The 14,628-nt window shown below is 59.8% G+C and overlaps 1 protein-coding gene across 1 annotated transcript in view; it reads right to left on the reverse strand.

Annotated features, from left to right (window-relative positions):
* Positions 1-11,636: 11,636 nt before the first annotated feature.
* The window catches only part of PSD4 (pleckstrin and Sec7 domain containing 4), a 35,082-nt gene continuing 32,090 nt past the window's right edge, over positions 11,637-14,628 (reverse strand). Inside the window, exon 17 of the mRNA XM_062209831.1 lies at positions 11,637-14,113. Coding sequence (XP_062065815.1) covers positions 13,856-14,113 — 258 coding nt within the window. The 3' untranslated portion in view covers positions 11,637-13,855. The remainder of the gene's footprint in view (positions 14,114-14,628) is intronic.

A 14,628-nucleotide genomic window follows, 5' to 3' on the forward strand; every position in this document is an offset into this window, starting at 1 on the left:
GTATCAGGCTCAGTGGACTGGGTGGGAAGCCGGTGAGAGAGCTCTTGCAACCCTCAAGACCCAAGAGCAGACAAGGAGAGGCCTGGGCTCTCCTGGGTGCCAGGCAAGGTGGGGAGGCCTTCATGTGGGTTAAAGTGGGATTTGCCACATTTTACATGGGAGGAATCTGAGGATTAGAAAAAAAATGAAAAATAAAAAAAATTTAAAGTAGATTACAGCAGCAAGCAAAAGCAAGCAAGGAAGAGAAAAGGGAGGGAGGGAGGGAGGGAGGAAAGACTCACCAAAAAAGGGAAGTTTTGGATGACCCTAAGCCCAGTACTTCCACCCAACACTAGAGGGCACTACAAGACATCAGGGATGGCAGAGGGTCCTGGACTCAAGGAGGGGGCGGGGTTGCCACTGGGGCACTGATTTCTCTCATCTTAGTTCTGGAGATTTGACCTCACCGAGCAGTGGAGAGGTACGGGGTAGTGGGGGGCAGAAGGGGTGGCTGGGGAGGTGGGGGATTCAGGACAACCAGCAGGGAGACGCCATGTGTCAGCAGGGGTCCTGCCCTCCACGGGGTGCCTGGCCCACCAGGAGCCGGCTGGTGTCCGAATGGACCCTCTGTGTGTCGGGCCCCAGGAGGAGCGAGGGCCAGGGCTCCGCAGCTGGGTTCCCAGGTGAAGGCAGACAGCTGGACGCCAGCAAGGGCTGAGTGAGATGCAAGGCGGGATTTCCCACCCACCCAAGGACAACAACGAGGCCAGGAGGAGAGGCTGAGAGAGGGCTCCCAAAGGAGAGGCCGGGTGTGCCTGTGGGGGTGGCAAGAGCTGAGCCCTAGGGGGACCTCCCATGAGAAAAGCCTGTCCCTATCTCCCCTGAGGAGACCCACGGTGCAACTGGATTTTCAATAACGGGACATACCCCTGGCTATGAATTCAGAGTCCCGTGACACTTGTGGCTCTTCCTGGCCCCAAGACCACCCGGCCTGCTTCCAAACCCTCCATGTCAGAGGCCCTCTGGGAGGCAGGGTGTCCCCAGAGCTGCACAGCCAGCCTTTGCCTGGCAGCCAGAAGCCCTCTGGAAACCCTGGGTCCCCTGGAAAAGCTCTCCCAGTGACAAAGGGATATGTTTCTGCTGCGGTGACCTTGGTTCATGCTCACCTTCCTCTCTCTGAGAGGAGCTGGCATCCTGGGACTGTCTGCCCAGAGCAGGGGTGTGGTGTAGCCCACGCGGCGCGGGTCCTGGCCAACACCTGTCCAAGTATGGCATCCACAGTCAAACCATGGGTGCCCTCCGGGGCTCGGGAAATGCAGTCACTGACGTGTCGGGTGAGAATGACCATGCACGGTGCCCCAGCACTGGGGGTGGTGTTAGGAGACATGGGGGTGGCCCATAATGGGGCCCAGTCAACAAGCAGAGAGGTTGGGGTTGGGGACACATAGGAGGCTGCTGGGCTGAACTCGGCCACTGGCACAGTGGGGGTGAGGAGAGCATCTGTGGCGGCTGCCTGAGAAAGGGGGTTGCTTTACTGGCGGGAGAGTCGGGGGCCCTGACTGCTGTAGGACCTGTGAGAGATGTGTGTGTTGGGACAAGAACCTAGGATAAGGCACGGGCCTGAGACGGCAGCCCCCTCCCCCTCCACCCCATTGCACCTGTGACAGCTCCCTTTACCCCTCAGCTTCGGCATGCCCGCCAGGTCATCCAGGGCGTGGGAAGCTGTGTGGACCAAGCAGGCCCTGCAGGGCAAGCTGCAGCTTTCTCACTGGACGACAGAGCATGGAAACCCTGCTTGGGACCTGCCAGCGGCAAGAACGGCTGTGACCCCCTGGCCCCTCCTACCCCACAGCTGCTGGGGTAGGAATGAGGGGAGCTGAGACCCCCAGGCAGGTCTCTATCCCTCCCCCCTCCTCTTCTTGCCTCGCCTCACTTCTCCAGCATTGCTGCCAGGGGCTATTAGAAACGTGCTTTCTGCCTACTGTGCGCCGGCTCCATGCTCCACTCTTGTAAGAGGAGTTGGTGGTCGCACTCTCTGGACTGGGCAACGAGAGAGGCCCTAGAGGTGGAATTCGCTAAGGATTCTCCACTCCCCCCTGGTCCCGTCACCCTGCAGCCTCTGTCTCCTAAAGTACACACTGCTGTTTGCATCCTTGTCAACATCAGTCCTTTTTAAGACAATTCACAATATCCTTGTTCTTTGTGGGTAGGCACCATGGGAGGGAGGGACCAGAAACCTCAGGGCCATTGTCAGTCCGTCAGTGCTTCAGCCTCAGTGGCAGAGGGAGGCCAGTGGGCAGTGTGGCCCCCTTCCACATCCCTGCATCACCATCTACACAACAGCCCTCTCAGCTCAAGTTGGGTTTTCTACATTTTTTTTTTAAGATGTACTTACTTGTTGCTGGCACTGTGGCGAAGCAGGTTAAAGCCGCTGCCTGCAGCGCCAGCATCGCATATGGGCACCTGTTCAGGTCCTGGCTGCTCTGCTTCCCATCCAGCTCCCTGCTAGTGCACCTGGGAAAGCAATAGAATATGGCCCAACTCCTGGGACCCATGCACTTATGTGGGAGACCCGGAAGAAGCTCCTGGCTCCTGGCTTTGGATCAGGCCAGCTCCAGCCATAGCAGCCATTTGGGGAGTGAACCAATGGATGAAATCTCTCTCTCTGTCTGTCTGTCTGTCTGTCTCTACCTCTCTCTGTAACTCTGTATTTCAAATAAATAAAATAAATCTTTAAAAAACATGTATTTATTTGTTTGAAAAGCGGAGGTGGGGGGTGGGTAGAGATTCCATCCACTGGTTCACTCCCCAAATGACAACAGCCAGGGCTGGGCCAGGCCAAAACCAGCAGCCTAGGACTCCATCCAGGTCTCCCATGTGAGTGGCAGGGCTCCAAGCACCTAGGCTTTCCCAGGTGCATTAGCAAACAACTAGATAGGAAGCAGAGGAGCTGGGACTTGAACTGGTGCTCCAATATGAAATGTTGGTGTTGCAAGCACCAGTTTAACCCACTGCACCTCAACACTTGTCCTTGTTTTGATTTTCTTTCAAAGATTTATTTATTTGAAAGAGTTACGAGAGAGAAGGAGAGATAGAGAGAGATCTTCCATCTGCAGATTCACTCCTCAAATGGCCACAATGACCATAGCTAAGCTAGGCCAGAGGCAGGAGCCAGGAGCTTCTTCTGGCTCTTGTGTGTGGGTGTAGGAGCCCAGCAACCCGGGCCATCTTCCACTGCTTTTCCAGGCACATTAGCAGGGATCTGGATCGAAGTGGAGGAGCTAGGACTTGTATCAGTGCCCATATGGGATGCAGGTGCTGCAGGCCATGGCTTAACCCGCTGTGCCACAGTGCCACCCAACACTTCCACCCCCTTTTTAAGAAACTTATTTGAAAGGCAGGGTGACACAAAAGAGGAAGAGACAGAGAGAGTGATATCTTTCATCTGCTGGTTCACTCCTAAATGCCCACGATGGCTGGGGCTGCGGGGCTGAAGCCAGGAGCCAGGAGCTTCTTCCAAGTCTCCCACATGAATGGCAGGGGTGGGCCATCTTCCCCTGCCTACCCAGGAACTTTAACAGGGAGCTGGATTAGAAGCAGAGCATCAGGGATTCTAACCCGTGCTCTGACACAGGACACCGGCATCACAAGCAATGGCCGCACCACCACAGGGGCCCTCAGGTCAGATTCTAATGATCCTTATTGTGGGAGTGGTTTCTTTCTGTGTGCAAGGCTCCTTCACTCCACTGCGCACCTCTGACTCTGAACATTGGCCCTGGTGTACACTCTGGGAAACTGAGACCAAGAGACGACAATCTCAAGGTTCGGCTACTCAGCAGAGGAGCTGGAACCACAGCCCAACTCCTCTGTATCTGAAGCTACGGCCTCAGGTCACTGGACCTGGCCAGGCTTCTGCGGAGCCTCGGGCACCCTTGGCTTCATGGGGAGGGCAGAAGTTACATGGCCATTTAGGGCACTGGCACACACTCCCGGCTTGGCCCAAAGCCTGGACAAAAGGCCGCGGCCAGCAGCCGAAGCAGTGCTTCAGCCAGGGCTGAGCCACGCCAAGTTGATCCCAACTCCCCTCCAACCTCGGCCCTGTCTCTCCAGATCACAGTGCCCATCTGCAGGGTGCTCACCTGCTCCTGCCCGGCCCGGGGCACCTCCCGACACGAGTGACCCAGCTGAGCAGGGCTGTGGTTCTGTGAGAGGACCCAGCCATCCCATAAATTCTCATTCTCTCACCCCTTCCTCCTTCCTGATCTCACCTCTTTCCATGTCTAATGCCACTCTTCCTTCTGCTGGGTTTGAAACCGCTTTGCCTTCCCCACCCTGGGAGAGACCTTATCATCTCCAGGTCATGGTCACGTGCAAGGGAAAGTCTGGGAAGCGCTGAGACCCTGACCCGTGGTCAGGAAGCGCCAGGAGGCCTTTGGGCTCCCTGTCCCTGCCTCCTTCTTGGGCCTCTCGCTCTCCTCCTTGCTGTCTCCTCTTCCTTTGGCTCTTCGGGGGTGCCTCTGGGACACGGCCGGCTGACCCCAGACCCCGTTCCCCAGGCTCCCTGCTCACACAGACACCCCACATCACACCCCTGTCTCCGCATCACTCCACCTCCACACGGGCCTGGGCCACCTGCCTCTTCCTGGGAGAAGGACAGGGCTCTCGCTGGCTTTCCGGTCCGCACCCGGCACCGCCAACACCATGAGGTGGAGAGCTGGGCCCAGGGGCTCGGGCCGGGCTGGGGGGCTGGGGCTGGGCTGTGCATCTGTGCCGCGTGGCAGCGGGCCAGGCTGCGGAGTGGAGCGCTGCCTGTGGCTCGCCCAGGGAAATGTGACTTCCCCTTGAGTGAAGCGGACTGTGCAGTGTGGAAATTGGCTCTTTTCTGAGCGAGCGGCGGCTGTCGCGGCAGAGTTGGGCGGGCTGGGGCCCGCGGGAGGCCGTGCTGGCCCCTGGAGTGAGCCGGGAGCAGCCAAGTGCTGAGAACTCATTAGGGATAAATCAAAGTAGGAACAGCGTGAAGCCAACACCCTCCCCCTGCGCGCCCCAGACCCCCCCACTTCCTCCTCCTTCTCCTCCTCTGCGGTCTCTCCCAGTCAGACTGCCTCCTGCCCACCCTCCGTCCGTGGTACCTTCTCCCCCAGCCCCAGGCGCCCGAGCCCACACAGATGTGCACACCACCATGCACGCACACGACCACACGCACACCACCATGCACACGCATACCCACATACACACCACCATGCACGCACACACCCACGTGCACACCACCATGCACACACACACGCCTGCTGCCCCAGCTCCAGCAGCCAGCCTTGAATGAGACACGTTTATCCACAGAGGCAGCTTGGTGGTTTGTTGGCGGCTTATCTGCTTCTTCGGGAGGAGGTGGGGCCATCAGCGGCAAGCTTCCCTGACAGCTCCCGGCCTTGCCGGGAGCATGGACTAAGAACTCGCATGCCAGGCAACCTCAGCCCACGCCTCTGCTCCCTGGAGCCCCCAGAGTGGAGGCTCTGAGCTGTGTGCAATATCACCCCTCCCCACCCCATAGCCAGTGTCCCCTGGGAGACGAGAGGGCCCAGGAGACTGTACTGCAGCAGGAAGGAAATTGTCTGTAACACAGATGGGCTTGGTCGGGATGGAAACTCATTTCCCCAGAGGAAGGGAGCGAAGGGCGCCAGGGGCCAGGCCTGGTGGCCCCCGGCCCTGGGTTAAGTTACAGAGGCTGTGAAGGTTTTCACCTCCAAACGTGGGGCCACTTCCTCTCCCCTGGGGCCACCCTCTATGCCAGTGAGGGACAGGGCCTGCCCGGTCTGTTATGCCAGGGGCTGACTGCGGGTGTTATTATTATTAGAGCCCGCGATGGATGTCAAAGCCCAGCCCCTGGTTGCCTCTGCCATGGATGGAGGGGTGGGGGAGCCCAAGAGGTATGGCCTGGGGTGCAGGACTATGGCTGGGCGTCTGCCCCTCCCTGCCGGCCAGCCTTAGGGACCCCTCCGTTTCCTCAACTGTGAAAGGCGAGGCCTGCCCCATGCCCAGCTCCAAGCCTCTGACACAACAGTTCCCTGGGTCAGTGGAAAGCACGAAGGGCCTCCTCTGACCAGCTCAGGCACGAAGCCCTCCTTCTCCCAAGCTCCCCAGGTAATTTTCCATCAAGCCCACGCCGTATTTCCATACTTGGAATCTGGTCTCTGGGGTGAGGGTGGAGTGGCTTCTGGCCCCACCCAGCCAGGCTGCTGAGGGAGCCCAGCGTGGGGCTGAAGGCAGAGCGGCTCCAGTGCACACAGAGGGCGGGGAGGAGTCGTCCTGGCCTCCACTCGACTCTTTCATTCATGGAGGTCTTTCTTGAACCACCCGCTATGGACCACTCCCCTTGGCGGGCACCTAGGAGAAAATAAGATGAACCTGCTAGGAACTCCTCCTCTTCCCTGGAACAGAAAACCTCGAGTGTAGGAAGGAGACTCACACGAAACTGCAGAGCAAGGTGGGAACGTGATAAAGCACCTGCTGGGTTTCAGGCGGCATTGGCCCAATCCCTCGTGCCCACCTGGGCCTGGCTCCGGCATCCCAGGTTTGCCCGTGGGGCGGCAGCAAACCCTAAACCTCAGGCCTGAAATCTACTCTCTCCTCTTGGAAAAGGGCTATCCCCCGCTCTCCAGTGCCTCTGTGTCGCAGGGAGCGGTAAGGAGGGCACCAGGCACGGAAGAACCAACACGCCAGCCTCCTTTCCCAGCACCCACTCGCCATTCCCGACCACTGTCTCTGGCCTTGCCCCGGCCCCGGCCCCGGCTCCGGCCTCCCACTCACCGCTCCCTGGGCAGCAGCTGGCAGCCAAAGGCCCGTACCTCTCTCTCAACTGCTTCTTTGTTCCTTCACCTGGGCGGGGAAGGGAGGTGGGTGCCCCGGTCGGTCGGCTGGTCCCCGCCGCCGCACCCTGACACTCCTTGCACTGGGCCCAGCGGATGGGAGTGACTGACGGGAGAAGGGTGCTGGATGGAGAGTGAGGAAGGCAGGCATGGGAGCAGTGGGCAGAGCGGTGCCTGCAGCAGGGTTACCCCGGCCCGTGAGCTCTACGGCTCTTAGTGCTGGTGACAGCGGCGGCCTTGGGGACAGGTCTCACCACCATCATGCCCTCTAAGCACCACTAGGAGGACGGAAGGAGGGGTCTTGAGGGGCAGAAATGCAGTGATGTCTCTGTGTGTGGGGGGTGTCAGGGGGAGGACAGTGTGTCCCAAGGGAGGGAGGGGGAAGAAGGGAAGGGGTGGGGGGAGCAGGTGCCTTCTCCAGGAAGCCAGCCTGGGGAAGGGGTGTTGGGCAGGGGGTGCAGACCCGGGCCCAGGCTCAGGGCCCATCTGAGCATGTCGCCGCTAAGGAGGCGCAGAGGCGGGGGAGGGGAGGGCGGGAGGTGAATAAATAATAGGAAATAAAACTTCATGAAGCAGAAAATAAAAGGCAGATTATACAGATGTGGCAATTTGAAGGATCATTGCCTCTGTCCTCTTTTTAACTGCTGCATCTGGAGTTTCGAAGCCGCTTATCCTCATCCTCCCTCTGCCAGGTCCCCGCCTGGCTGCAGGCTCCCGCGGGGCCAAGGCACGCGTGGGGACAGCACCTCAAACACCGCTGCCGGTGGCATTTCCTCCACCACGCGTGGCTGCCCAGCCTCGGGTGAGCTCCCGGGCCAGGGCAGTGGTTCGATGTGTGGGGTAGGGGGTAGGGGAGCCATGAGCCAGGCATGGGTGTGGCGACATCCCTGGGGGAAAGGAAGGGGAGCATGAGGGCCGAGGCGGGTTATGGGGGCCTGCGGGTGCGGTGGGGATGGGGAACCAGCCTAGAAGGTCAGGGCTGGGGCAGGGGCTTGTGTCAGGCACAAGGAAGGGGACCCTGGCCAGAAAAGCGCTCGGAGCACTGCCAGCTGGGGTCTGAGGCCTGGTCTCGGCAGCTTCTTTCTCCTCTTCATCAAAATTCATTTGTTAAGCCTCCACTTGACACTGTGCCAGGTGCTATATAAACAGACATGGTCCCTGCCCTTAAGGAATTTCCAGCCTAAGACACACACACACACACACGCTGACATTCTGTTTATTTTGTTTTAAATATTAATGTATTCCTCACCTTGTTCCAGGAGGATTTGAGACAGCTCATAGGAAATGCATGCAATACATTAGCAAGACACACATTAAAAAAAATACAACATCAGAGCGACAGGAAAGGTACCACGGCAGCCTGCTGGGTCCTATAGTGCTGCCACTTGGAGCTGGGATGTTGGCCTTGAGTCTCTTGGTGGCCAAGCAGAAGGCTTATCAAGGCCACGGCCAGCTCTCAGGGGAAGTAGCCCTCTGCCTAGTACTTGGTTGTAATGGAAAATTCCCACCTTGGCTCCAATGAAGGAAGCTTGGTGTGGACAACACCACATCCACTTTGCACCCAGCTTCTCCTGGGTTGCCTCGCACCATAGCCAGAGTGGGGAGCCAGCGCCTCCCCTCCCAGCCCCAGCTCAGAATACCCTCTGCCCAGAGTCATCCTGGGTCCCTTAGCCCTTCCTGCAGCCCTGGCCTTGCTTTCTACAGAGAGTCTCTGAGAAAATACTTGTCGCTGGAGTTGAGATTCCAAGCTGGGTCCACCCATCCCAGGGCCTAAGCGCTGGAGGAGTACACGCTGCAGGGAGGACTCTGGGAACCAGGGGCAACGGTTCTCTTTTTTCTGACTGAGTGCCACCTCCTGAGATCAGAAAACCAGGAGTTTGCATGTTGATACCAAAGCGGAGGCAGAGGCCTCTCTGGGTCCAGTCTCCTGGAGAATCGTGGTGCGTGTCCTTTAAAGGCGTGGATGGGGCGTCCCAGGGTCATTCACAGAAACAGGGGGCTAAGGAGAAGACCAGCCTGGGGGAGGAGCCAGCACGAAGGTCAGCCTTACAGGTAACACATGACACCTGTGCAGAGACAGCGTCTCCAGGAAGAGCCTCCGGGAGCCGCGTCTTACACACAGACTCCAGGGCTGAAATAGAGGTTGAAAGCTCAGAGCTGTCTCCCAGGCAGCCCTGATCAGCAGGTAAATAATCTCTGAGGCTGCAGCTTGTGGATGGACTGAGATTGGGGTGGGAGGACCAAGAGGGGACAGCAGGAAAGGCAAAGGAAAGAGAACATCCAACGAAGCAGAAGAGGGGCCGGTGCTGTGGTTCAGCCGGTTAAGCTGCCGCCTGCAGCGCTGGCATCCCATATGGGCCCCGCTTTGTGTCCAGGCTGCTCTGCTTCTGATCCAGCTCTCCGCCAGTGGCCTGGGAAAGTGGCAGAGGATGACCCAGGTGCCTGGGCCCCTGCACACAGGTGGGAGACCCGGAAGACGCTCCTGGCTCCTGGCTTGGGCCCAGCCCTGGCTGTTGCAGCCATTTGGGGGAGTGAACCAGTGGATGGAAGATCTCTCTCTCCCTGTCCCTTTCTCTCTCTGTAACTCTGCCTTTTAAATAAATAAACCTTTTTTAAAAAAAAAAAAAAGCAAGCGAGCAGGAGAACCGGGAGAACGCTGCTGCTGGAGGACCAGGTGGGACGAGCTTTCGAGACGTGCATCGTTTGGATTCCAGGTATGGGGCCCTGGCAGGAGCCCCTGGGGATGCCGTGGACTCCAGCAGCCCCAGGCCCTGCCCTTGGGGAGTGTGTGGTCTTCTGGGAGCACAGAGACAAAAGGGAAACAGAGAGAGGGGAGCACCAAGCCCGAATTTGCTGTGACCGAGAGGAGCCGCCGGAGGCAGGCTGCAGGAAGGCCTCGTGGAGGAGGTGGCGTGTGGATGGCGGTTGGCTTTCTCTAGGTCATCCATTCCTCCCTGCTGCCTCTGCGGTGCTCTGAGTCCATGGCAGCTAGCCCCAGGCCCCGGCCTTCGGGTGGCTGCGGCTTCACTCTGATCTTCAGCCCTCGCCCCCGTGACCAGGCCAGAGGTGGGCACGCGGCCCCGGGAGGCTGCTCCGAGACGCTGTTCCTGGGCTGGCATCTGCAATCTGCAGGAAGCAGCCAGTCTCTGTGCTCGAGATTTGCACCAAGAAGCAGGACCCTGGGGGCTGCTGGGGTCCCCTGGGAACCGCCTAGGTCTGGCAGGTGGCGCCTCGGAGAGGCGAGAAGCGTGCAGCCCTGGGCTCAGCCTCACCTGGCCCCGACACATGCACCTTCAGTGGAGGGGAAAGTGCACAAGCCCAGCTGTGCTCAGGCCTCCAGGCAGAGCTGCAGCTTCCAAACAGGAAGACGCGCATTGGCTGTAGGGTGGTTAACACAGCCGCCTTCCAAACAGGAAGATGCTTCTCAGCGCAGGATGCAGCTGGAGCACAGGGCAAGGCGCGGAGGGGGCCCAAGCGAGCCCGCCGGGGCTAGATCCTAATAGCTGACCTCCCCAGGCTCTCCTCCTGTGCCAGGCACTGTTCTCGGGTGTTTACCTGTGAGATTTCACTTCATCCTCACGCAGCTCCTGTGAGGCAAGTAGTGCTATGATCCTCATTTTATAGAGAGGCAAACCGAAGCACAAGAGGCTGACTGGCCCACGGTGAGTCAGGTGCAGCTGGGACTCCAGCCCAGGCACCGCAGTGCCGAGTCCGGGCCACCGTGGACCTCGGCGCACGTCCTTGACGCATGTCCAGGCAGGTCGCATGGCTGGCAGGGCCAAAGGTGGCTGAGAGGGAGGCATCGCTCTGAAGGCGAAGACCCTGCGTTTGATGACGTCAGTAGCTCTGGGGGTGGTGTGTCAGGGAAGGGCAGAAGCCCCCATGTAAGGTGTGAATGAGAGAGCTGGCGAAGACATATATATATCCTGTGGGCTCTTTGCGGAAGGCCACAGGAAGCAAACAGACTTCTGGTTTTTTTCTTCCTAGCAGCAATACTTGCAAATGCCTGCAAAGCACGATGACCCAAGGGGCAGAGACAAGGCCCCGGAACCCCTGTGGGAGGGAGGCCCAGGGCAGAGGAGGAGGTGGCCCGCAGGCGCAGGGAGGTAAGGGCCATCCATCGCCAGCCTGCAGAATGGGCACCTGTTACTCTGCAGACGGGAAGAAGAACGGCGCAAAGGGGTGAGCAGGTGACCGGGACACAGGCACGCTGAGGCACTGCGGGGGAAGGTGCTGGCAGAGGGCAGGGCCAGGGAGACACAGTGGCCTTGCGGGAAAACACTGCACAGCTCTGAGCATGCACCTGGGGGTGGGGCAGGAGGGCAGGGATGGAGAACGTGTGGCCACGCCGTCCCAAGGTTCCAGGCCATTGCCACTCCCCCCATTTTTCTCATCTTTATTTTGAAATAATTTGTTTAGATTTCCACGAGAGTTGTGCAAATGGCACAGGACCTTTCCAGGCTGTGGTCTGGCCCTACCCCCTAGTCTTGATTACTCACTTCAAATCTTAAAGCAGAACTCCCAGGCTGTCCCCCCACCCCCCCGCCTCACGCTCACAAAGAGCCATGCACCGGGGCTGCCTCGGAGGTCCTCGCGGGTCTGGCCTCCACCTGGCACCACTCAGCCCCACACCCCCTTGCCTCCAACTCCGGAAGACTCTGAGCCCCCAGGGGAAAGGACCCCAGCCTCAGGCCCTAGTGATCTTTCCATCTTCCCTGTCCACAGCAGAAGCCAGCTGAGCGGCCATCCTGGGACCCCCACCCACACCCCCGCCCCGGTCATAGCAGGCCCAGCTCCTGAAGCTCCAGCTCGGCACCAAGAACCCCTGGCTGTCACCTTCTGTTATGGACAAGGAGGGGAAGGAGGCCAGGGATGTCAGAGGCCCAACCTTTGCTTGGCAGGGGTTTCCCCCACACAGTGCGAGTCCTGGCCTTGAGCCACCATAGACTTGGGGAAGTGGAAGGCACTGGTCCCGGACGGCACAGGGGCACACAGACCCACCTCCTTTCTATGAACAGGCGCTTTGCAGCCACACACCTGAGCAGGGGGAACTAGGAAGATGCAAGCCCGCCCTCCAGTGGCCATGCGTCCTAACTGCAGCCTCAACGACGGAGTCTCCACCTCCCTGGGGCCCCTCCAGGCAGGTGCCTGGGCAGCACTGACTGGTGAGCTTAGGCACCTGGGGTACCCTGGCTCTGAAGGCTTCACATGCCCAGGTGGAGGGGAGGCACTGTCCTGCACGAGCAAAGGCGCACGGGAGCGTCACACACACAATCAGAACGAACCTCCACCTTTTAATCTGGTTTTAGGAATGACGGGCACTGCAGACACTGGTTAAGGACATCCACCTTCCACATCTATGTGCCCGGGTTCAACTCCTGATTCCGGCTTTCTGTGAATGTGCACCCTGAGAGGCAGCAGGTGATGGCTCAGTGGAGACCCGCATTGAGCTCCAGCTCCCGGCTTCGGTCTGGCCCAGCCCTGGCCGTTGTGAGCATGTTGGGAGGGAACTGGCAGATGGGAGATATCTTTTTGCCTCTCAAATAAATAAATAAAAGTTAAAAAGGAAGAGTCACACAAGTCCAGCGAGGTTCAGTTAACCCAGTGAAAGGCACTTGACCCTGTAGACATCTGGTCCTATCCACCTCACGCTAGAATTCACCCCTCAAAGTGAGGCCATGGAACGCTATAGTGGCTGCTACACATCAGTTCCCCAGGGAGCTGTTAACACACCTGGCCACTCCCTACAGGCTGCTGGATGGGAGCCTGAGGCTGCGGCGGGGTGTAGGGGCGGGGAGAGACGTGCTTTTTAGCGTGTTCCCCAGCAAAGGCCCGTGCTGGTCTTACGCCGACAGTGGGGAACCCACAGGCGCGGCTGTCACCGCACATTTAACTCTCCGGTCCCTCAATAAGGCTTTGTCACAGGCACGAAATAAACCGGTGGAGGGGTAAGAGATCTGCTTCCACCCAGCTTCGTGAGCCCACCGCCCTGTGCCTCGCGCTCACACACACAGGCACAGGGGCACACGGGGCACAGAGCCTGCCACTCTGCAGGTGGCCCGGCCGGCATGCCTCACACACACCTCCCCCTGGGCCCACGGAGGCAGTGCGTCAGGCAGCGGCCAGCCAGCCTCCTCCTCCGGCACACTTGGCTGAACAGAGACAAAGGAGGCTGCTCCCTCCAGCCGGGAACCTCCCCTAGAGATCTGGCCGCTCTGGGAGGCAGCCAGAGGGCAGGACCAGGGGATTTCCCAGGGGGAGGGCTGCAAAGCCCCTTGGAGCCTGAGCAGGGAGCAGGGCTGGGGCAGGGAAGAGGTCCTGGCCCCCGGGAGGAATGCAGCTATGAGGGCCGTGGAGGGAGGGGTGCCCGGCAGAGTTTCCCGCGCCCGGCTAGGTCTCGTCTGGTCTCCAGCCTGACTCCACCCTGCTCGCCTCTCCACGGCTGGGGGATTCTGCCCACAAAGTGGTCTGAACCTGGGGAAGCCCCTCGTGTCTCCAGGAGACAAAGACCTCCTGTTCCCGAGCTCCCAGGCCCCAGCCCCTGGGCTCTGCCTGCGGCAGCTGCTCCTTGTCTGTGCAGCAAGACGGAGCCCCTGAGGGTCCCTGCCTGCAGGCTGCCCCTCGGTGGGCAGGGCCTGAGCCACCTCTTGTTCCCTGTATCCCAAGAGGCTGTCTGGGCGCTCCCTAGAGGCCCTTGCTCCACTCTCTCCCATGGCCTCCCCTAGCAGGTCCCCTAATTCCCACTGCCAGGCTGACCTCAGGCTGGGGCTCCCCTGGCTGCTGCCCCAAGCTCTCTCTTGCAGGCCTAGAGCCCACGCACAGGCCCCAGAAATGAGGCCGCTCTGGATTCTGGGGGAGGGAGGGCGACAGGGGACAGGCTCTGGGAGCAGAGCCAAGTCTTCCACTTCCCTCTTCCCCTGGGAGTGGCCAGGGGCTGGGGCAGCTGAGGGTCCACAGAGCTGGGGCTGGGGGGCGAGTGAACCTCCAGGTTCCTCCACAGCTCTCGCTCGGCTTCACAGCTGGTTGCGGTTCCGCTTGGGGATGATCTTCCGGTAGGTTCTGCGCTCTGAGATGTTGCGCTTCACCTTGGCCGTGGTGGGGGCCTCCTCCTGGTGCAGGGACGGGCTGGAGTGGGACTTCTTCAGGCTGGGCTTGGGTTCCCGTGCGCCTGCAGCTTCTCTCCCCAGCTGCTCCTCCCACAGGGCCAGGTCACCCTCGGGGCAGTGCAGCCGGGCCACCAGCAGCTGCACGTAGGTCTCGTAGCGAGTTTTCTGCAACACACGGACAGGGCCGGGCCCCCTCAGCACCACGCAGGCTCCAGGGCCACGGGAGGCTGCAATGGTGTGGTGCAACCCACAGATGTATGAAGCCATGGGGACAAGGCCCCGTGCAGAAGCAGCTGGGCTGCCGGTGAGAGCCTGATGAGTGCCCAGGCCACCGCCCACACCACAGCACACCACTCAGGCCCCTTACAGTCGCACACATCCCCGGGAGTGCTGTGACTGACAGCTCTAGGCCACCCATCGCCCGCTCCACCTGCCATCTGTGTGCCCTGAGTGATGACCCGGCTCTGTACAGGGTGGTGCCGACCACCCTTACCTGCCGCCTACACTGGCCTCCCCCCTCCCTGCCTACCACCTACCAGGCTAAGTTCCAAGACCCCTGACTCCAGTCGGCTCCTGAAACCATGGGGAGTACCACATCCTATACATGCCTTGTTTTGCCCATGAGTATGAGGGTACTTCAAATATGGCATGGGAAAATGGATTTAAAACACGAGTTTATT

This window comes from Lepus europaeus, chromosome 13, assembly GCF_033115175.1.
Source record: "Lepus europaeus isolate LE1 chromosome 13, mLepTim1.pri, whole genome shotgun sequence".
Taxonomy (NCBI): Eukaryota; Metazoa; Chordata; class Mammalia; order Lagomorpha; family Leporidae; genus Lepus; species Lepus europaeus.